Source organism: Phascolarctos cinereus, unplaced genomic scaffold, assembly GCF_003287225.1.
Source record: "Phascolarctos cinereus isolate Bilbo 61053 unplaced genomic scaffold, phaCin_HiC Scaffold_4;HRSCAF=312, whole genome shotgun sequence".
In the NCBI taxonomy this organism is placed as follows: domain Eukaryota; kingdom Metazoa; phylum Chordata; class Mammalia; order Diprotodontia; family Phascolarctidae; genus Phascolarctos; species Phascolarctos cinereus.
In genome coordinates this window covers 726,170,811-726,193,438 of record NW_027555847.1, presented here as the reverse complement: position 1 = coordinate 726,193,438, position 22,628 = coordinate 726,170,811, and the positions used below count along the sequence as shown (strand labels likewise).

Below are 22,628 nucleotides of genomic sequence, written 5' to 3'. Positions count from 1 at the left end.
GAAGCCAGGGAATTCAATAGGTGTTGGTGAGGATGAAAAGCATCCCAGGCGTCCCAGAGGAAATATCCAGAGGCAAGAGATGGAGTGTGTGTGTGCGTGTGTGTGTGTGTGTGTGTGTGTGTGTGTGTGAGAGAGAGAGAGAGAGAGAGAGAGAGAGAGAGAGAGAGAGAGAGAGAGAGAGAGAGAAAGAAAGAAAGAAAGAGAGAGAGAGAGAAGCAGTGTCACAGTAAGGTGTGGGGAGTAAGGTGTAAGTTCTACTTTGCATAAGACACAATCTCTTCGCTCTGGAGAGCAAAACCTCAAAAGAATATTTTGAGGAGAGGAGAAGTCACTAGTGCAGTCACCCTGCCCTTTTCCTCAGACACCATAGTACCCAAAGTCTCTTTACAGTGGGACACTTGAACTCAGCAATGAAGACTTGGCTTTCAGTGGAAATGTTGGTGGTTTACAGTTAGCTGGTTGTCCTTCATGCTCAAAGACCAAAATGACATCACTATGTTGGGGTCAAGGTACAGCATGACTGTGTCGAACTGTGGCTCATCAGACCAATACGAGCTCAGAAGGCTGTACCACAAGTCAGGCACAAATAGTCCATATGAATAATTGGGGTGAAGATGTCTCTAACTTTGATCATCTCACATTTCTTTTGAGCTACTGTGATTCTGCTTTGATCACAGAGCACAGCACCTTCTTTGATGCAGGCATGCCATGCTGGGTGATCTTGTGCCAGTGTCTGCCATGTCTCACGATTGATTTAATTGTTCTTCAGAAAGACCTTGAGAGTGTCCTTGTATCACTTCTTCTGCCCTCCATGTGAGCACTTGCCTTGTGTGAATTCTCCATAAAGTAGTCTTTTAGGCAAATGTATGTATATGGCATTCAAACAATATGGCCAGCCCATGGGGTTGTGCTCTCTGCAGTAGAACCTGAATGTTTAGCAGTTCAGCTCATGAAAGGACAACAGTATCTGATACCTTACCTTGCCAAGTGATCTTCAGGATCTCCTAGGAAAATTCAAATGGAAGTGATTCTTTTTCCTGGCTTGGTGTTGGTAGACTGTCCAGATTTCACAGGTATACAACAGTGAGGTCAGTACAAAGACTCTGTAGTCATTCAGGCAGCCTAATAACTGTTCTCTCTCACACTTCCCTTCAGAGCCTTCCAAATGCTGAGCTAGCTCTGGCAGTGTGTGCATCAACCTCACCATCTATGTGGACAGCCCTGGAGAATGTATTGCCAAGGTAAGTGAACTTATCCACAGCATTAAAACTTTCTCCATTTGCTATAACCAAAGAAAGAAAGACAAAAGAGAGAGAGAGAGAGAGAGAGAGAGAGAGAGAGACAGAGAGACAGAGAGACAGAGAGACAGAGAGAGAGAGAGACAGAGAGAGAGAGAGAGAGAGAGAGAGAGAGACAGAGAGAGAGAGACAGAGAGAGAGAGACAGAGAGAGACAGAGAGAGAGAGAGAGAGAGAGAGAGAAGAGAGCTTGATATCTTGCTCTTCTTTCAACTTAATGATGTCTAAAAAATAAAACTTCCTTACGCCTGTATTGTCACTCTGTGTACATTCTGAAATTTTCTTCTGCAATTTTTTAAAGTATAAAAGAGTTTTTAAATTAATTTATTTTTTAGTTTTCAACATTCATTTCCACAAGATTTTGACTTCCAAATTTTCTCCCCATTTCTCCCCTTGCTCCATCCCAACATGGCATGCATTCTGAATATCTTTTCCCCCAATCTGCCCTTCCTTCTATCACCCCCTTTCTCTTATCCCTTTCCCCTTCTATTTTTCCATAGGGCAGGATAGATTTCTAAACCCCATTTCCTGTATTTCTTATTTCCCAGTTGCACATCAAAACAATTTTTAATATTAACATACACACTCAATTGGGTATGGAAATCTATCTTACCCTACAGGAAAATAAGGGGGAAGGGGATAAGAGAGGAGGGATGATAGAAGGGAGGGCAGATGGAGGAAGGGGGTAATCAGAAACAAACACTTTTGGAGGGACAAGGGTCAAAGGAGAGAATAGAATAAACAGGGGACAGGATAGGATGGAGGAAAATATAGTTAGTCTTCTTCTACTATTTTAGTAGGCCTTGGCTAGAGATTCTCCAGCTGGCAAACAATGAGGACTTTGTATTGGTTCCTGTTTGAGTGAAAAGTCATTTATCTATCTTCCATCTGTTGGGAGGTCAGAAATTGAAGCCAGTCATATGGACTCTGAATGAGTTAATGTCTTTGTGTGCAGAATTGTATCTTGAAATTTTCTACCCTGAAAAGCATTTTTATGCATTCTTTATTGTCTTTTCATTGAATTTTAAGTCTGTACTGCATCAACGTCAGAATCTGCTATCTTCAGTTTTTCATTCTCTTTTTTTCTCAGTTACTGGTACTGATTAACCAAGGCTGATTTCTGTAAACTACAGAATTGCATTTCTTTTTATGTTAAGTATTTCACTTTCTCTTTCCTATTGTTAATTTCTTGACCTCTGCTTCCAAGTCACAGTTCAAATTGTTCTGAGATCTACTTTTATCCCCCTGATCACCAATTCTATTTGCAAAATACCACAGTTTTCTTCTGTATTTCAAATCAATTGCTTAACTTTGCTTCCAAATGAGCTCCTTCTCACATTTCCTCATCTCAAAATCCCTTGACATCTTCCATTCTGTCTTCCTTTCTCCTCATCCTTATTTCTGTTAAAAGCACCACCATTGGCTCAGATTCCTTAAGTAACTAGCCAATAGCTCACAAATGCTCAGATTCCTTAAGAGTCTGGCCAATATGCACAGATCTTTAATAAACCTTGTCTTTGGCTGAAAAAAGGCTTGGGTCAAATTCATTCGGGCAGGACCTGTGTGTTGTGATTTTGGGGTCCCAGCATTCCTAAACTCCTAAACCTTTTGGTTTAGGGAAACTGCCTAACCACAAGTTCTTCCCCAGCCAAGATTGGAAGATGTGTAAGCCTCCCCCTCTTCTTTCTTGGCCTGCAGTTGGGGTTACTCTCCAAGCACCTAGGAAGACTTGGAAGTGCTTTTTGGGCAGATGGTTATGAGGCTGTCTAACACCCAGCCTGATGCCCTCAGGCTCTCAGTCCACTGGTTTGTTTTGAGGCCATGGACCTGGGTACACCTTCCTCAGCATAAAGGGCAAGGATGGATGCCCTATCTGGAAGCATATGCCCAATACTGACAATTCTCTTAGCATTAGGGAATTGGGAAAGTGCTTTTTGATTCCCTGAGGCTTACTTACTCCCTTCCCTCTACATCCCTGAATTCTCCTCCATGAAGGTCACAGGGGCAAGTTAGAACAACTGAAAACATCTTAGCAGATTCTGGAGGTTTTGTGATTGATCATTAAGGAGTTTGGTTTTTTTTGGGGGGGGGCTAGGCAATGGGGTTAAGTGACTTGCCCAGGGTCACACAGCTAGTAAATGTTATGTGTATGAGGCCAGATTTGAGCTCAGGTCCTCCTGAATCCAGGGCTGGTGCTCTATCCACTGTGCCACCTAGCTGACCATTAAGGAGTTTTGAAACACCTCCTTACAACCCTGGTTACTCCCTTCTCCCACTCCCTTCCCTTGAATCAAGAGGGTATCTGTCAATCCCTCTCATAGGAGAAGAGAGTTTCACCCTTTCCCCTCACCTCTGAATTTGCCCTCTACAGCATGGGCCCCCCTGGCAATGGCCTTGGGCCCTAGAGCAACCTATGCCTGGAAGCATCACCCAGGTTCAGCACATCCTACTCAAGGTAAAGAAGCTGGCCTCTGAACTTGGCTAAGCACACTCATCTAAAGTTGTAGTTTTAGCTGTTGATGATGAGATGTTGATTCTCTGTGTAAAGTCATTTGGAAATGCATTTAACAAAACTGAAGTCACCTGGTTGGTAACGGGTTTGTTTCAAGTTTCAAATGGGTGAACTTTTTGTATCAGTTGTGTCAAGCCACTTTGCATAATTTGGTTACCCCTAAAATAATTTGGCTATTGTTGGTTATTGTTTTAATGAGTAGACTAGCCAAAAAGTTTGTTTGGATTTTGTCTTGCTGAGAATTTGCAATTATATAGAAATAATCTCTAACAATTGGCTTTTTTACACCAGGACAAATTTAAGTTTGAAAGGTAAATCCTAAACTGTAATTAGTGAAACTTGCTGTTTGAGGTAAAAGCTCATGGGATTTTATTTTGAGTTGTCTGATGGAGCATAATAATCCATCGATAATCAACAATCTACCATCTGAGAGAAATGCCACAAGCTGCTCGGAGAGAATGTGATACTTGTGGGAAGTCAGCTCCAGAAAAACTGAAAGGGCGATGTTAGCCTCAGTCTAAAATGGGATCCTCCTGGCTCGGTTTCCCCATTATGTTCCTTTGAAAATGAATGTCACTTACCTAGCTATTCCTGAGTCTGGCTATGAGGTGGATTTGATACTGCATGGTTGGAAAACTGAATTATCTGAATCCAAACAGAGTTAAGAATGTTTTATCCTGTCATATTTGGGCCCTAAATCTAGTCCCTGCTTTATTCTTTTATAGCAAATTTTTATAATCAAAGTAAGTGGTCAGTAAAAGATCAATGCAAGTGTGTGATATCTCCCTGTTTTGACCTGAATGTGTAGGCATTCGATACCCCCCAAACAACTGAAATTAAATCAGAAACACCTTCAGTTTGGTTTGGGGAGGAGAATTTGAGTGATAATTGAAGCAAAGGCCTGTGGCAAATTCATTTGTGTAACTATTGAATCCAGGGGTGGAAAACTTCTATCTGCAAAAGTGTTACTTAAACTTTAGAAAAAATAACAAGATCAGATAATTCCTCAGGTCAAATGTAAATGATTTTAATGGGGCTCTTACACTTTTACTTCTCACCATATCTGGGCCCTGCAGTTTTTTCTGTCAGATTTGTGTCTTCCAGACTACAGGCCATTCACCTACAGTTGGTAGCATATAGCGGATACCAGTCAACTTCCCCCCCATCCACTCCTGGATGCAGCCTGTGCTCGGTTCCAGTCAACCTCTTTGGAACCCCCTCAAGGCAGGGACAGCTCTATGCCTCTTGCCAGCAGAAGCAGTTTCAGAAGCCAAGACCTTCGTCCCTTACCTCAAAAGAATTTGGGTCCCATTTGTTCAAGGGGGGAATAATGAGGATGGGATCTGAACCCTGGAAAGGAAAAGACCATGTCTTTGGGATCTGGACCCCAAAAAGGAAAAACTTTGGACTTTCCCACCTGGTCAAATCTCTGGATTTCACCAGAGGCTATAATCCTATCAACTGGCCTTTCACTGTGGCTACACTCAATCTCCCAATTCTGTTCTGTTACCTCCCAATTGCCCCTGGCCACTTCCCACCCTTAATCCTATCTAGACTCCATTCTCTCTTGTCCAAGTGGTCCAGGTCCCTGGTCTTCTGTTCACCCCTGCTTACTGACCACTCCCATCCATATCCTCCTTAGACTCCTCCTCCAGTCACCCCAAACTACTTGGCCACTCCTAGATCCCTCCCACAGACCTTCTGTATGTAAGGTCTGTCTTGTCTTCATTAAAGTGCTCAGATTCCTTAAGAACTTAGCCAATAGCTCACAAATGCTCAGATTACTTAAGAGTCAGGCTAATATGGCAGATTTTTAATAAACCTTGTCTTTGGCTGAAAAAAAAAAGCACCACCATTATTCCAGTGTCTCAGGTGAGTAATCTTGGCATTATCCTCAGCTCCTCACTGTCCTCATCCCAAGTATCCAATCAGCCGTGTCGCATTTAAAAAGATTCAAGAGACACAATTTCTTTAATAATGCCAGCATTTTAATAAAGGGATGGTCATTTGGCCATCTCTCTCTTAGAACAAAAACCATTATGAATGTTATTGATTTTCTTGCTTCTAAGTTACCCCCAGCCTTGGGCAATCTTTTCAAAGAATTGATCCCCACTGAAACCTGAGCAGAGCACAATGGCTTCCCCACCTGGGTGGAGTTTGGATAGAAAAGAAGGTTAACTAGCCTTCAGAGACTGAGGTCTTGAAGTGAGGATAAAAGGGAAAGGGGAAAATCTGAATCTCCCCAAATCACTGGTTATTAACCATCATTTCTCTCAGCTGTCAAATCTTGCCATTCCTAGCTTCACAACATCACTCACACCCAACCTGTTGGCTACATTCAGACACCATCTACTTCAGTTCAAGCCCTTATCAACCAATCAATCAATAAACATTTGTTAAGTGCCTACTAGTACCAAGCACTATGCTAAGTGCTAGGGATACAAAATGAGGCAAAAGACAGTCCCTGCCCTCATACAGCTTACAGTTTTATCATCTCTTGCCTAGATTAGTGCAACAGTCTTCTAATTTATGTCCCTACTTGAAGCCCCTCACCACTCCAGTCCATTCTACACACTGATAACCACAGTTGTTTTCCTTAAAGGCAGACATGACTATGTGGCTCCCTTACTTGATTGATTCCATTATAATGGCTACTATAAAACATAAACTCCTCTGGTTAGCTTTAAAAGCTGTATACAACCTGCCCCAATCTATCTCTCCAACCTCATTGGAAATTACTCAACCTCCTGTAGTCTGAAATCCTGCCAAAATGGCCTTCACTGATGCCCCTCCACCTGCCATTTTTAGCCTTCCCCATGCTGAAATGCTCTCCCTCTTTTCCTGTGTCATAAAGCCCTTCTGTTCCTCTAAGACCCAGCTCAAGCACCATCTTCTGCATGAAGCTTTTCCTGATGCCCTCAATGGCTCATGCCCTCCCTCCCAAACTACCTGGTTTTTAACTACATGTTCATGTGTGTTTGTTAACTTCCTATTTAGGCTATACATTTTTATATATATTTGCTGTCTCCCCCATTGAAATGTAAGTTCTTTGCAAGTGGGAATGGTCTCATTCTTCATATTTGTATCTCCATCAGGAATGTAGCCTCTGGCACGTGGTAAGAACCTAATTAATACTTGTTGATTATTTGATCGACAAATGATCAGAGATAATAGCTTCAGATTTTCTCTTTTCTCCATATCCAACATTTCCACTTTGGTTTCTTCCTTGACAACCTGTGAAGACATGGGCTATTCCAGTCCCTTTGAGGTAACTTTGCTTCCAATTCTCCAGACAATTCAATTCTGCCCAATTGAATGAGACTTGCCCAACTTGCTGGGTCAGTCAAATCCAACCCTTCTTGAAAGGAAGTCTCTTTTCTCGAAAGAATTGTAGTTGTCTTTTTTTCAGATGTCATTCCTATTCTCAAGCTGATTTTAAAATGTCTCTTCTCCAAGTTAGAGAGAAAAGCTAGGAGGACAATATCTTCAGGGAGGGGGTTCTTAAGGACCAGCTGGGCCTGAACTGCTGCCACTAGAAGCTGAGAATAGCAAAACCCAGTTCAGAGGTCCCTTTTATTCTTTTTCCATTTGTGGAGTCACTAGGGAGAAGTTTTCAACCATTTCAAGACTGAGCCCTTTTTACTGAACAGATGTGAACAGAAACTCACAGAAAGGATAAAAATAAACATTCCATTGCTAGCAAGTCACCCACCCAAAAAAAATCTATTACATGCTCTCTTAATTGGATTTAAGGATCTTTCTTTGGAAAAACTTCAACCAATGTATTTTGTCTGGAAATTTTCATGGTTCATTTCTCCAGTGTGTGAGATAGAAATGCTGGCTTTTCCTGGGACACAGACATTTTCATACACTGGTCCCCATTCTATGGTTTCCCTCAATTTTTCTCCCCTAAAAAAGTATCAACCTCAGGTTCTCAGTGGAGTATTCATCCTCAAAGCTCACTAACTACCAGAAGCCTGATTTCAGTTCCATCCCTCTTACAAAGAACCTGGCCCTATTCCTTTTTCCCTGCCCAGGGGCAACCCTGAAGGCTTAATTTCTCAATCTGAAGCTCCACCGATTTTGAGGTCAGCCACTCTGATATAGAAGGGTCCACTGACCAAGTGAGTGGTCAATGCTTCCATAATGACCAGAAGTGTCTCTTGAACAAGTACGGAGGTCTTTATAACCTTGTGGTTCCACACTTCTCTTTACTTTGGAAGAACCACTAATTCTGGTTAGGCCTTTGTACCTCTAGACATTGAACAGAATCATCTATATTCTAAAGAAGCCACCAACTAGCCATGAAGAAAATACCAAACATATCCCTTGTAGCCAGTTGAGATAGCCAGAGAGCCTAGCTAGAGAGCCAGGTTGTGGAACTCCCCAGAGGAGCTTCAAGTAATTAGGCTCCTTCTCACTAATGAGGCCCCTGTCCTAATGCCCACTTCCCATCCTCTCCAACCCCTTCCCCCACGATCTGCTATCCAGTGGGAAGAAGGTGACAAGGAAATTGTTCTCTCTTGCTTATGGAATAATTTTTATTCTCTCTTTCAGGAATACACGCCAAGATGGACTTAATACCAGACTAAGGAGACTACTTCCAGCTGTTAAAGAAAAGGTTTATTCTGGCCTGGCTTAAGGCTTATTCTTTTCAAAGGTCAGAGGTCTATGTACAAATACCTCTTACTGTGCCTGGCAGACTTGGCCTTCCTCTCAAACAGTCAAATTTCCAGAACAAAACCAGGAGTCAAGTTAATCAGACCAGGCAACTTACTTATGGCGCGCATCCCTATAGGACTTTTAGGTTTGCAAAGAGCTTTAGAAATATTCTTTTACTGATCAGCTGCATTTTGCAGATGATGTAACTAAAGCTGAGAAAGATGATGTGACTTGCCCAGGGTCACACAGCTAGTAAGTGTGTGAGGCCAGATTTCATTCAGATCTTCCTAACTCCAGGCAATGGGCTCTATCCACTGTGCACCCAGCTGGGGGTGCATGGGGGCCATGCATTTATTTGCTTTTTTAATATTTGAATAAATGTATTTCAGTATAATTGGCTTCCTTTGTAATCCTATGTATCTTATCTTAGACATTTAAAAACATTATTCTGAGGAGAGGCTCACCAGCTTCACCTGACTAGCATAACAGGCCATGACATGTAAAAAAAAAAAAACCAAAGGGAAGAATCCCAGCTCTCGGGATTTAAAAGACGCCCATCTCTATAGAGCCAACCCTAGAAGTTCTTCAAACAGGAGCCCTTCTGGACCACGATTACTTGTATAGAGATCAGGATCAAGTCCAAAGACATCCCTTAACTATTAAAGAAAAACATTAATATTTTACTCTGCATTTTAGGCACAAGCCTGCCAGAAACATTTTTATTCATTTATCCTATTCTAAATTGAAGCATTTCTAACTTAAAGAAATGCCCAAATTGCCATAATCCCTTCATATCTTCAGACATCTCTCTTCCTAAGAGAGGACACTTTGAGCAAGGTTTATAGGAATATTGAAGAAGAAAAAAATTATAATACCATAAAATATGGTAGTTATATAATTCAGGGCAAGGTAAAAATTAATCATATATTTCATCAGTAGGGGTTAACTAAGTGGCACAGTAGATAGAACAGTGGGTCTAAAGTCACCTACTAGTTGTGTGACCCTGGTCTGTTTTCCTCCATTTCCTCATCCATAAAATGAGCTGGAGAATGAAATGGCAAATCACTCCCAAATGAGGTCATGAAGAATCAGACACAACTGAAAACAATTGAACATTAACAACAGCAATGCTCTTAGTCATGAGACATTTTTCTTTCTAAGTCTGGTTACCATCCTAAATCCATTCTTCTGGGGATCTTAGCTTTCATTCTCAAACTTTTACACACTTTCATTTTTTAAGTTGTTAGACATAAGTGAAGGTAGGGAAGGATTTTAGTGGAGGACAGTGTTTCCTCAGAAGCAATTAAGCTTCTGAGTACTGATAATTTCCTTCCTTCGAGGAGTTCTCGGCAGGATTTTAGACTGGATAAATATTTCTTTACTTCATGTTTTCAGTTAAACTTAAAAGGGTGTTTTAATATACTTCCACAATTGACTGCCTAAAAGCATTTGTCAACTCTATCAAAGAAACCAACCATGGTCATATCAGATCCCAAGTCACCGTTTGGATACCAGACTTTGCCCGTTCAGTCCTACTCCAACCTCCCCACCAAGGCGGCAGAAATCTAGTGGCTCAGCTCTGAGGCCAAAACCCAGAAAAATGGTTTTCACTCATGATCTAAGTCATTGTCTGGGCTGTACTGGTAAATTGATGAACCACAGGACGCCTGGGTTCTTGCTGAGGAACAATTGGCAATTGTGGGCACGGAGGCTGGCAGATCTCATTTTACTTTCTTGGTTAACATCAGTGTCCATAGCAGGTCAATATCAATTTCACCTTCCTCCAGCTCTCAGTCACTCACACGCTTGGAGAAGGCTGAGGTCACGCTTCAGTCTTCTAGTCATTTACGAATGAGCAATGTGGTTCTCCCTCGCCATCTCCCTCCTTTGGAAAGAATATTGGTCCTGGGTGTGATTCCCATCTCTGATACTTATGACCATGAACTTGGACAGTTTTTCATATCCCTGGGTCTCAATTTGCCCACCAATGCAATGACAGGGTTGGACTAACTGGTCTCTGGAGGCCTTTCCAGCCTTAGACCTAAGATTCCATTGTTCTTCTTATCTTGGACACCTACTCTTTATTTTTTGCTTTATCCTCTCAAATTCAAGAACTTTCTAGGAAGATCCCAGTAATCCAGGTGAGCAAGCAGAGAACACTGGGAGAAAGGTTGATAACCAGTGGGAGCAGGGGATGGGAGGAAGACATGCCCCAGGGAAGCTCCCATGGAAACTTGGTCCCAAAGAAAATAGCATCAGCAGGAAGATATTTCTGTGTAGATTCACTTTGCCATGTCATACCTTATTCGATTCTCCCAACATCCCTCTGATTTAGGGAGAGCAAGGATTTTATGGAGGAGCCTACTGAGGCTGAGAAATGTGAAGTGACTTCTCCTATGCCACAGTCTTTTTAAACACCTACTGTGTGCTAGGCACTGGGCATAGGAGGACAAAAGTGAGACAGTCCTTGACCTGAAGAAGCTTTGGTAGAGCTGAGCTTGAACCCATGGCCTCTAACTCAAGAGATGATGCTATTTCAGCTACCAAGGAGGTATGGGCAAAGGTATTTGAGAGGAAGAGAAAAGAGGATCTGGAAAAGGAAGACAGAAGGCTGCAGAGCCAAAATCACAGAATCTGAGAGCTGGAGAGGACTCAGCAGCCATCTAGTTCAACTCCCACCAAAGGGAATCCCTTCTAAGCCTAACATTGTCTCTGAGTGAGGCCTAACCCTAGGGCAAGGTGGGAACGTCAGGAGGCAGCAACGAAGGCCATTCCAACAGAGCTGTCCCAGGGGATGGGGGAGGGAGAGGCTGGGACAAGTGAGGGTCTTTTGTCAAGAGTCAGCTGAGGCTCTATCCTCAAGTGGTCCCAGATTTCCATTGGCTAGTCTGTACAGGATGTGGCTGTGAGTCTCTAGCACCCTAGACACAGCTGACAAGTGCTATGTGGGGTGGGGAACATCGGGGTGCCAACCACAGGCTAGGATTTCCCCTCCTTGGTCTTATTCTAGGGGATTTCCCAGGAGAAAATGTCCCTCAAGTGCTCAGGGGTGGCTACTGGCTCATAGAAAGCAGAGGTCCCAGAGGGTAGTACTCAAACCCATGAATCCAGATGACTTAACCAGCTGGCAGGACCCAGGTTCTGGACTCTGAACTCTGGACCTTAGAGTCTGGGATCTCAGCTCAAAGCTCTGGATCCTGGAGTCGGGACTGTGGAGTTTGTGTTCTAGGCTTCAGACCCTGAGCTCTGAGGCAGGACCTTAAGACTTGAGGCTGACAAGGATAGGTCTGGGGCTAGAGTGTGGTCTCCATGCTTTTGAATCTGAGCCCTTCACAACCTAGCCTTAACGTATCTTTCTAGCCTCAATGTATGTTAGTCTCCTTCCTGAATTCTGTGATCCATGAAACTGCCCTCTTTCTATTCCTTGAACATGACATTCTATCTACCATCAATGGGCCTTTGCCTTGACCATCCATCATGCCTGGAAACCCCTCCCTTCTCACCTCTACCTTTGAGAGTCTCTCACTTCCCTTAAGATGCAGCTTTGAGCGTCATCCCATACATGAACTCTTTCTTGATTCTCCCCTGCTCCCCACCAACTGCTAGTGGCCTCCTTCCCAAACTGTCCTGTATTTATCCGTATTTATTGTCTTTGTATTTATGCTGTATATTGTTTCATGTGGGCTCATTGTGTCCCCCATTAGAAAGTCAGGGCAGGGATTATTTCATTCTTTGCATTTATGTCCCCATTACCCAGGATTGTGCCTGACAAACAGTAGGTATTTAATAACTACTTTTTTATCTAAGTCTGGGATTTGGATTGTGGACTGGACTCAGGTCTTCAAGTTCTGGGCTCTAGGCTTGGTTTGGATTCTTGTTTTGAGATCTAGGCCCTGGGTCTGAGTTCCATATTTTAAGAACTAGGTCCTGGGCTCTGAGTCTGTGGCACTGGGCTGTATCCAACTCTTCCTCTTTAGCCCTGGCATCCTCCTCAACTCTCCAGAGGGAGCCCAGAGAAATACTCTGACCACATGATAATTCCTTCCACTGTAGTTCTTCAAGTCTTACTCTATCCCCTTACCCATCATAGCCCATTTCCACTGGCCAAACCCAGGTCCCAGGAAAGCCCACCTTGAGGATGTGCTCTGCCTGCCCCCCCATCCACCGTGCACAGTACAAAGCCCACGGGGGCTCACTGGGGGGCTGCAAATAAAGGCCAGATATCCATTTATCAAGGATAGGGCAGAGAATATTTATTATTCTTAGGAGACAGTATAATGAATTGAATGGAATTCTGGGGGGAAGGGGAAAGGAGAAGGAAACAAACATTTATTAAGTGCCTATTATGTTCCAGGCGTTGTGCTAAGGGTTTTACAAATATTATCTCATTTGATAGACAGAAGACCTGGCACATCACTGGATCTCAGTTTTCTCATCTGTAAAGTGGAGCTAATAATAGCTCCTACCCCATGGGGTGGCTGTGAGGCTTAAAGGAGATGGTAGAAAGCACCCTGTAAATCTCTGAGCCAACTATTATCATCATTATCCTGATTAACCTTTGAGGAGTGTGGAATGGCCAGCAAGCCTTCTCTGGTCTCTCCAGATGCCAGTCATTTAACTCACTACAATGATTTACTGACTCTGAGAACTAAAGGAGATCTCACATAGCAAGGTGAACCCTGAACATTATCAACAAGCCTTCTATGATGCCCCTACTTAGTAGCCATACTGACCTGACACTTTGAGGAACAGGGAACTCACTACCTATCTGGTAGTCCATTTGACTTTGGGATGACTCAAAGTGCTCAGGAGATTTTTTTTTTCCTCCACCTTAGTGGTCAACATGGGAAGAGAGTCTCTGCTCCCCTCCCCGACCTAAAAACAAATGAAAAAAAAGGTTCAGGCCTCAGGAAGTAGAGAGGCCTGGGAGGGGAGACAAGGGGTGGAGTGTCTTTCTCCTGAAATCAGTGGAGCAGTCGGTCACCTAGGCAAGAGCTCAGTACTATGGAGAGCTCCTTAGCCTGGCTGTATGTTGACCAGCTCCCATGGGCTCTCCTCTGCCTCTGGCAACTGTCTCCAGGGAACTCCCATTGGGAGCTCACTCAAGTGTCCCCTTCCTGCTCGAGCCAACGGATCCAGCACCCCACAGGCCCCAGGTGTGTCCTCTCCATCCCCATCCTGTGGGAGACACGGAGCCAGAACAACCCAGCGGAGTCCGTTGAGCCCCAGATCTGACCGCAGAAGAGCCGTTGGGGACCTTTCCCTGGGGTGGCAGGGATGTCAGCAGCAGTAAGCCACCCAGAAATGTGGAACAAGCATCATAGAAAGCAGCTGCTGAGAGCCCAGTATGGACGAGGCTCCTGAACAGAAGGAAGGCAGCCTGGGCCGTGTGAAGAATTACCAGAGAGAGTAAGTAGGTCAACATCTCCAGGGAGCCTTCAGGAGACAGCACTCGTGTCTGAGCCCAGCTGAAGGCAGCTCTAGGATCTGAGTGTAGATGCCCCATCCCAGTACCCAGGCATGGGCCCCTACCAGGCCAGCCTTGAGCATTGGCCCCAGCACCCTGCTATTTCTACTAACCCTGGCCCCATCTTCCCTCTGTCTGTCCCCTGAGAAGGAAAGATGGGCTCTCCCCGGGAAGGAGAGTTTAGGGCTAAGAGGCTCCCAGGCTGGGGAGCCCTGGACCCCCAGAGCAGGAGACAGCCAGCAAAAGACCAGCCCTGACCTTGGAAGCAAGGAGCTCAGGTAAGAAATTGCCAGGGAGGTATGGAAGCCTATGACTTTGATCTGCTATGGGCAACAGGGAGAGGCATATTAGGATATGGGAAGAAATGGAGTATGATGGATAAAAACCAAGGGAAAGCCTAAGACATACAGAAAGGACAGTATGTGTGTGGCTGTCAAGAGAAGTCTAGGACCAAGACAGAGAAAAATGTGGTTGGGGAAAAATAGACATGGTGGGGGAGAGGGAGAGAGATAGACAGATTATTCTATGTCATTGAAAGACAGTTGGAAAGGGAGTTGGTAAGAACAATCGGGAGGGGAAGAAATGGGATGAAGAAAATACAACTTGAATGTGGGTGGAGTGGGTGGGAGGCTTTCTGTTACAAGAAACAAGGAAAGAAAGAAACAAAGAGAGTTGGGGAGAGAAAAGCGAAGGGAAAGGGAGATAGTAGTGAGGAAAGCAATAAAAAGAGAAACCAGGTGTGGGAGAGAGGAGAATGGAAAAGGAGAGAGAAGACAAAAGAAACTAGGAGAGGCAGGGAGAAAGAGGGAAACATCCAGAGAGAGAAGGGGAGAATAAGGACAGAGCAAAAATGAGAAAAGATGTGGGGTTGCTTTGGGACAGGCATGGTGGCCACAGCAAAAGAGGGAACAGCCCCATCTGTCCTCTGCCTTTGTCAAACACCTATGGAGTAAAGTGATCGGTTCTGGGCACTACAATTGAAGAAGAATCTTGACACACTAGAAAAACTCCAGAAGAGAGCAATTAGGATGGGGAAAGATGTATTAGCCATAGTACTGGTCTTGGAGAGCAGAGAGTAGGGCTCGAATTCCCTCCCCACCAATGCTTAGGAACTGTGATTATAATCTCCCTGAGCCTTCATTTCCTCATCTGTAAAATGGGGATGTGTGCCCTAATTATCTCATGAGAGAGTTTTGTAAACCATAAAGTACAGTTTTTAAAGGTGCTGTAACTGTTTTTATTATTGTTGCTGTTGTTATTTAAGAAATGAAGTTGTTTCTTCTGGAGAAGGGGGAGTAGAAAGGGAGGAGCAGTGATTGCTGTCTTTGAACAGCTGAAAGGCTTCTATACAGCAGAAAGACTAGGTTTGTTCTGCATGACTCCAAAGGCCAAGACTAGGAGCAGTAGGGAAGAGATTGTACAAATGTCAGCACGCCGCTAAAAATGCCCCAATAATCAAAGCTGTTCAAAAGCAGAGTGCGATCTCCCAGGAGGTAGTGAGCTCCCCATCACAGGAAGTCTTTCAGCAGATAGTGAATGGCCACTTGTCAGGGATGCTATACATGTTGTGTCTCCTTATAGCATGTAAGCAGCTTGAAGGCAGGGGCAGTTTCACATCTGGTTTTTTCTTTTTGTCCTCAGCACTTGGCTCATAGTAAGTGCTTTAGAGATGTTTGTTGATTGATTGTTTAGACAGAATATTTATTCAGGTTAAGATTGGTCTAAGCGGCTTCTAAGGTCCCTTATAACTGAGATTCAATGATTCTAAGAGAAAGAGAAAAAAAGAATAACTAATAATACCTGGAATTTATATCATGTTTTAAAGTTTGCAGGGCACTTTACACATGTTATAAAGGAGAGTAAAAGAAAAAAGATCACTCAATCAAAAAAAGCCTTTATAAAGTACCTACTGTGTGCCAGGCGTTGGGGTGACAAAGGCAAAAATGAAGTCATTCCTGATCTCAAGGAGTTTACATTCTATTGGAAGAAACATGTGCATATGAGAGGGATGGGAGAGGAGACACCATTGGAGGGGAGGCATATTAACCTTTACAGGTAATAATACTAATAATAATAGCTAACATGCTAAGCACCTACTATGTGCCAGGCACTGTGCTAAGTGCTTACAATTATTATCTCATTTGATCCTCACAACAACCCTAGGAGGAAGGGGTATTAATATCTCCATTTTACAGTTGGGGAAACTGAGAAAAACAGAGGTTAAGTAACCTTGCCTAGAGTCACACTGTTAGAGTCTGAGGTCAGATTTGAAATCAAGTCTTCCTGACTCCAGGCCCAGAACACAAAGCAACATACAGTAAATTCCTAAAACTACTCCAAATCCCTTCTTCTCCCTCATATCCCTGAGGACTCTATTCAGGACCCCCTATCCCTACAAAAGCCCTGGGCCACCACTAGCCTGCTAGATGCAGATGTCAGAAGCAGACCATTCATGGATTCAGCTCCTAGACACTTTGCCCTATGGTCCAGACTCCCGGGGAAGGATTCAGCTGGCTCCAGGAAGAAGATTCCAGAGAAGACTTGGGCCCTGTCTCCCAGCAGATGAGAAACCCTGAAGCCTAAGATAGAGCTCAAGGTGAGGGCCCCTCTCATCTTCTCTGTTCCCCCCAAGGACCAGGAAAGACCTCTTCCTTCATATTTTAGCCTCTGGGTGAGACCCTGAGGGATCATGGCTCCACCCATGAGGACAGGGACACAGGCTACACTCACCACAAAAGATTACCAGACATGACAGGTCTTGCTGCCAAAAGCCATGTGCTCCTTCTCTCTCTGGGCCTCAATTTCCCCCTTTGTGAACTGGGAGAGTTGGCCTTAGGAGCAGCTAAGGTCCCTTCCAGTTGTTATCGGGTGTGACTCTACCAGAAGCAGGATGGGGCAATGAAAAGAGCACTGCTTTGGGAGTCACAGGACCTGGGTTCAAGTCCTGCTTCTACCTCTTACTTCCTGTGTGACCTTAGGCAAATTACCTGACTTCTCTGTTTCCTCAGCTAGACGAAGAGGTGGAACTAGACGACTCCAGGAGAAGGTCCCTTCCACTTCTAACGTGATACATCAAATATTCATCAATTCAATCCCATAAACATTTCTTCATAGGAGCTCACCCTTAAAAAGATCTCTGAAGTCTGCAAAGTGCTATCCCCACTCTCACTTGAGCCCCTCCAATAGACGGAGTGGCAAACAGCTATTGTTTGTCCCCATTTGACAGAGGAGGAAACTGAGGCTTACAGAGGTCACACAATAGTAGGTGTCAAGGGCAGGATTCGAACCCAGGTCTTCCTAATTCCAAGAGTGCTGTCTAAGGTGGAACAATGGATAGAGTCAGAGCCTAGAGTCAGGAAGGTCTGAGTTCAAATTCAGCCTCAGACGCTTACTAACTGTGCAACTGTGGCCATGTCACTTCACCTTTGTTTGCCTCAGTTTCCTTATCTGTACAATGGGGATAATAATAGAACCAACTTCCCAGGATTCTTGTAAAGATCAAATGAGATAATAATTATAAAAAGCTTAGCACATAGCAGGGGCTTAATAAATGCATCCTTACTGACTGATTAACAACGTTATAAAGTCCAAGGACATGGACAGCTAAGGTACAGGCCCTGCTCTGGAGGAGCTTACAATTTTATAGAGGTTAATGGTACGGTCACAAGTAACTATGATGAAAGGGAGAGCTGCAGCATGTTGAGAACATCAGGCCTTAAAGGGGAGTAGAGAGAGATAAGCCTACAAAGGTGGGAGGGATGCGAGGATCAGAATTCATTCAGTTCTAAAGCCGTGAGAGTACATTAATTATGGATGATAATCTAGGAGACATAGTATATGATGTGTGATGTATGAGCTAAATGATTTGATATAAAGAAAGCATTCAATAAAAAATGGAGACCCCTTTAAGACTCTTGAGTAGACGAATAGCATCATCAGGAATCCTCAAGGAAAATTGGGAAGTGACATCAGATGTCCCCAAACCCCTCCCAGCTCAGAGATTCTGTGTGTCTGAGCTTCTGAGATCTGAAGGGATAGAATGTGGAAGAGAGATGAGCCTCATCTGGTTGGTCACAGAGGACACAGCCAGGAGGAACAGGGACAAGGCTGTAAAGGGAAAGATGCCAGCTCCTAATCATGAGAACTGTCCTAAAGCTAAATGGGCTGCCTTGAGAGGTAGTGAGCTCCCCCTCACTGGGCAGTCTCCAAGCATAGACTGGAGGACCATTGGCTGGATAATGCTGGAGAAGTGCTTCTCATTCAGGAATGGGGTGGGCTGGATGGTCTTTGAGGAATCTCTCAGTCAGCCCTGACTGAGATTTCAGGACTCCAGGGAATCTCTGAAGACTATGAGAGCAGCTGTGAAAAGATCAAGGATGGAGACAGGGGACCAGTTAGTTGGGAGGCTCTCTGTGTTATCTTCACCACAGAGGATTAGCTAGCCGCCTAACAACCAGAAATCTGAAGAGAACACTTTGCCACCTCCCAGAGAAGGGAGCTAAGCAGGCCTGGGAAGGCTTCAGGAATGTGATCTGGGTCTTGAAGGACCAGTGCAACATAGATAAACAGAGAGAAGAAAGGGAATAGAGGCTCAGTGGGAAAAATGCCTTGGACAGGGGTGCTTTTGAGGGCCACCTATGAGATCAGCCTGCTTGGGAGGAGGGAGGAAAAGCTTTGAAAGAAGGATCTCATCAAGTAGGAACTGTCTCCAATGGCCCTGAGCACAACCCGAGGGGAGCCCAGCCTTGGAGGCAGGAGAGGTGACTGGGAATTACCCCTACCTCCAGCAATGGACCCCACCTGCAACCCCCTCACAGACAGCTCTCAGTCATGCCCTCCTGTCATGTCTGTCAGGTTTCCAGACCAACAAGGCCGAAGGGGGCCAAGACACACCTGCGGGCAGAAAGAGTTTTCGCCAGGCTCTGAATCACAGCAGCATGTCTTTGGCAGTGGGACCAGCCTAACCATCCTCAGTAAGTAACTTTTGTTCTCCCTGTCCCTCCTTTCTGTCCAGGGTCTTGATGGGAAATAACACTCTTTCTCACTGGGTATCACCCACTTAACTGAGGGTCTCCCTAGGGTCAGGAGGCTGGGGGTGGGGACCAATGTGGTCCCACCTACAGCAGCCCATGGAGGGGATGATGACCCAGCAAGGAAGGGACTTAATCCCCAGGACACACTCTAAGAAAACCACTGTCCCCACATTGGAGACAAGGGAGAAGATTGTGGGGTAAGGCAGGACAGAACTCAGCAGAGGAATCAGACAAATAGCATTCCTTCCCCTCTCTGAAGTCAGTCCCTTTATACTAGGAAGCCATGAGGAGAACTGGGGCTCCCTCAGATGTGGGGACAAAGTGAGGGCAAGCAGAGGCTTGGTCCCAAAGTCTATGGTTTGTTGGGTAGGCGCAGCTTACATTCCAGCTGGGGTCTTCAGGGTGCCAGTGAGGAACCAGAGGACACACAAGTGGCGGATGCTGGAGCCTGGAATGCTGGGCAGCCTGGGTGGGAAGCCCAAGTGAGGACTACCTGGGGGATTTGGGCAGGAGGCAGTGACAGACCATGGGCAGCAGAAGTAAAAGCATTGGCTCCCTCACCAGCAGCTCTCTGGACTCTGGTCTTGGCCTCCTAAGGGAAATGGGAGAGGTGATGGACAGACAATGGAGACCAAGTCAGGCTTGACAAAAACGACAGTGGGGTAGAGGCAGAAAGAGGCAATGGAGGGGAGTTACTACAGCTCTGGACTTGGAATGAGGAAGACTGAGTTAGGAATTCTGCCTGTGGTTCATTGGGGGGTTGGAAGGAGGACACAAGTGGCATCACTATGTCGGGGTCAAGGTACAGTGTGTCTGACCGTGTCTGCTCAGACCAGTAAGAACTAGGAAGGCTCGACCACAGGTTGGCACAAATACGCCATACGAACATGGGGAGTGGCGATGTCTCTCCATTTGTGCATCTGCCTTTGATACTTTGGTTCAGTGAATGTGGGCAAGTTAATTAATCTCTCCAGACAGTAGTTACCTCATCTATAAAATAAAGTGGTGCAACTCAGTGATATTACAGGCCCTTTGTAGCTCTACATCTGTGGTCCTATGAAGAGATTGAGAGGGAAAGCTCATTGCACAATTGAGGTCGATCCAAAGGTCATACCAGACTCCACAGACACTACCAGAAAAGTACAGGAACTGAGAGTGGGGAAATATGCTTTGGAGAGATGTACTGAGGCTCTCTTGAGCTCAGGCATGAGGAAAAGGCAGTGGAAATGGTAGAATATGGTCAGGCAGAAGAGTTGCCTGGTTTCTAGAGAAGCCTCATGAAGTGTGAGGACTGGTCGAAATGAAGCATCCTGGTTGTCCAGGGGCTAGCCAGGGGACCATGGAGAGTGGGAGTCCTGGCTGGCCAGGGTAAGACTCAGAGAGAGGAAAGACAGAATCTTAGCATGTCAGAAAGACCTGTACATGAGGAAGGGAGGGAATCTTGGAATCATGGTGTCATCTGTGCTCCCCAAAACCTTTATTTGATTCATTGTCTCCTCCAGAGAGTCTCCCCAACATCAGACAACAGAGCATTGGAAAGCAATCAGGATGAAGAGAAGAAGAGAGAGAGGGTGTGAAAGTAAGGGAAGAGGGTGCACATCTGAGAAGTCCCAGGTTCCATGGGGTCAGGAAGGATTAGAAATGAAAAAAAACTATCAGCAGGAAAAGAAGCATTGAATGGGGTTGTAAGTAGGAATGTTAATGTGCCTCCACCCCGTGTAAGACTGATTTCTTCGCCAATGTCTGCCACACTGCCAGGTCAGCCCAAGGTGACCCCCACCATCCATGTCTTTGCTCCATCCCAAGATGAGCTAGCCACCAATAAGGCCACCCTCGTGTGTCTCATGAGTGGCTTCTACCCAAGAACAGTGGAGGTGGCCTGGACCAAAGATGGTTCCCCCGTGTCCCAGGGTGTGGAGACCACTCCCAGCCATCCCGCCAGAGCGACAAGTACTCAGCCAGCAGTTACCTCTCAGTCTCTGCTGACCAGTGGCTGTCAGCCAACACCTTCACCTGCAAGGTCACCCACGATGGCAAGGTCATCCAGAAGGAGCTCTCTCAGAGCCAGTGCACTTAGATGCCCACATCTCTCCTGCACCCCTCCCTCTCTCCCCACACATGGGCTTCCCCAGCTCATGCTCCCCTCTCCTTGCTTTCAATAAACATCTTGTCCTTTATCATTCAATTGCATCTCCAGTCTTCTGTGTCTGATCTCCCCTCCCTTGAGGGCAGCTCACAGTATGGGGTCCCTGACAACCTTCATATCAAAAAGTGAGACAAGTAGAACCTGAAACTGATTTTGTTCAAATACATGATTCTCTGGGGTGGAGGAAATACGGGGTCAGTGGATTGAGCACTAAGCCTGCAGTCAGGGTGACCCAAGCTCACACCTAGCCTCAGAGGCCTCCTAGATGTGACCTGAAGTGAGCAGCTCACTGTTTCTCCTTCAGCCTCACTTTCCTTGTCTGAAAAATGGAGACAATGACAACATCCGCCTCCCCTAATTGTTGGCAGTAAACACTTAGATGATACCCATGAGGCACTTCGCAAAACTTAACCTGTTATATAAAAGCTAGCTGTTATTATTAGTTTTTCTTATTAATAGCACCTACCTCCCAGGGCTATCGTGAAGATTAAATGATATAGCAAATGGAAAGTGCCTTTGCAAACCCTAATGACATACAGAAATCCAAGCTGTGTGGAGGACAGATTGCCAGAGGACCAGATTGGAGGTGGAGGGACCTGTGAGAAGGCAACTGCCATGAGCCAGACCTGGGCTGCTGAGGGAGTGACCCAGGGCATTAAAGTGTGAGTGGATAACAACAGGCCTATGTGAGGGAAGGTGTGAAGGTAGAGGACAAATCTGGAGGGAGCTGAACAGGCGGGAGAGTGACACTGAGCAGGAGGCCAAGATTGACTAGGCTGTGGACTGGCTGACTGGGAGCATGGCCACTCACTTGGCAATGGGCAAGACATCACATGAAACTCCCTTCTGCTTTTTCCTCCCTTGACCTTCATCAAACACTCACCACCATGCCCCCTTTCTGGCTCCCAGATTTCCTCACATGAGCACATCTCAGTATGCGGCACTAACTGCCCACATACCCTCATCCTGATCTGATTTCTTTCAGATAAAGCTTCTATCCAAAGACAGGGTGTGGGCATGGACTTCGTCCATCAAGGTATCCATAATCCTCGTGAGGCTACATTGGCCTCCTTCTATCAGGCCTTCTGATGTGCCATAACTCCCCAGGGCACAGAGCCACACGACAGCATGAATAAGAGGCAGTGGTTCTGGTGCCATGGACACCTGGCCAGGTGGCTGCCGTGTACAGGCATGGTTTGATGGCATTCATAGGCCACGTTGCCAGTGCCACAGTGTCTGTCCTGGCCACATGTGCTCCCCGTACCTATGCTCTTCCTGTGCACGTGCTCCAGTCACACACATGTCCTCCATGAGCTCTCCTCCACAGATGTACCCAGATAACACTCCTAAGGACATCTGCTCTTCCCACTGGGTTGAGTTCTCCCCAGGTTTGTGGCCCATTTCTTCAGTTGATACTGGTCTTACTATTCCATTTCATTAAAATACCTCAGTATTGAAGGAGTTGTGTCATCTGGCAATTAGTCAAACAAACACTGTGGTGGGGCTCGTGA

General features: G+C 45.4%; 2 protein-coding genes, 1 long non-coding RNA gene and 1 pseudogene across 5 annotated transcripts in view; all 4 read left to right on the top strand.

Annotated features, from left to right (window-relative positions):
* LOC110202566 (immunoglobulin lambda-1 light chain-like) overlaps positions 1-22,628 on the top strand; it is a 157,132-nt pseudogene that overhangs the window by 115,349 nt on the left and 19,155 nt on the right. The window lies entirely within an intron of this gene.
* The window catches only part of LOC110202564 (immunoglobulin lambda-1 light chain-like), a 53,718-nt gene that overhangs the window by 19,079 nt on the left and 12,011 nt on the right, over positions 1-22,628 (top strand). The gene's annotated exons all lie outside the window — the stretch shown is intronic.
* LOC110202571 (uncharacterized) lies at positions 854-8,865 on the top strand. 2 transcript variants are annotated; one of them, XR_002322757.2, is made up of 4 exons: positions 854-1,073; positions 1,156-1,241; positions 3,669-3,752; positions 8,367-8,865. It is a non-coding gene; the product is annotated as an uncharacterized LOC110202571 (long non-coding RNA). The 2 variants fall into 2 exon arrangements; XR_013486521.1 differs by lacking the exon at positions 3,669-3,752 and having other exon boundaries at positions 886-1,073.
* LOC110202567 (immunoglobulin lambda-like polypeptide 1) lies at positions 13,429-21,156 on the top strand. Its single transcript, XM_020978813.2, is given in 4 exon segments — positions 13,429-14,216; positions 18,793-18,911; positions 20,730-20,902; positions 20,905-21,156. Coding segments are annotated over 4 exon segments (684 nt in total). The 5' UTR covers positions 13,429-13,968; the 3' UTR covers positions 21,049-21,156.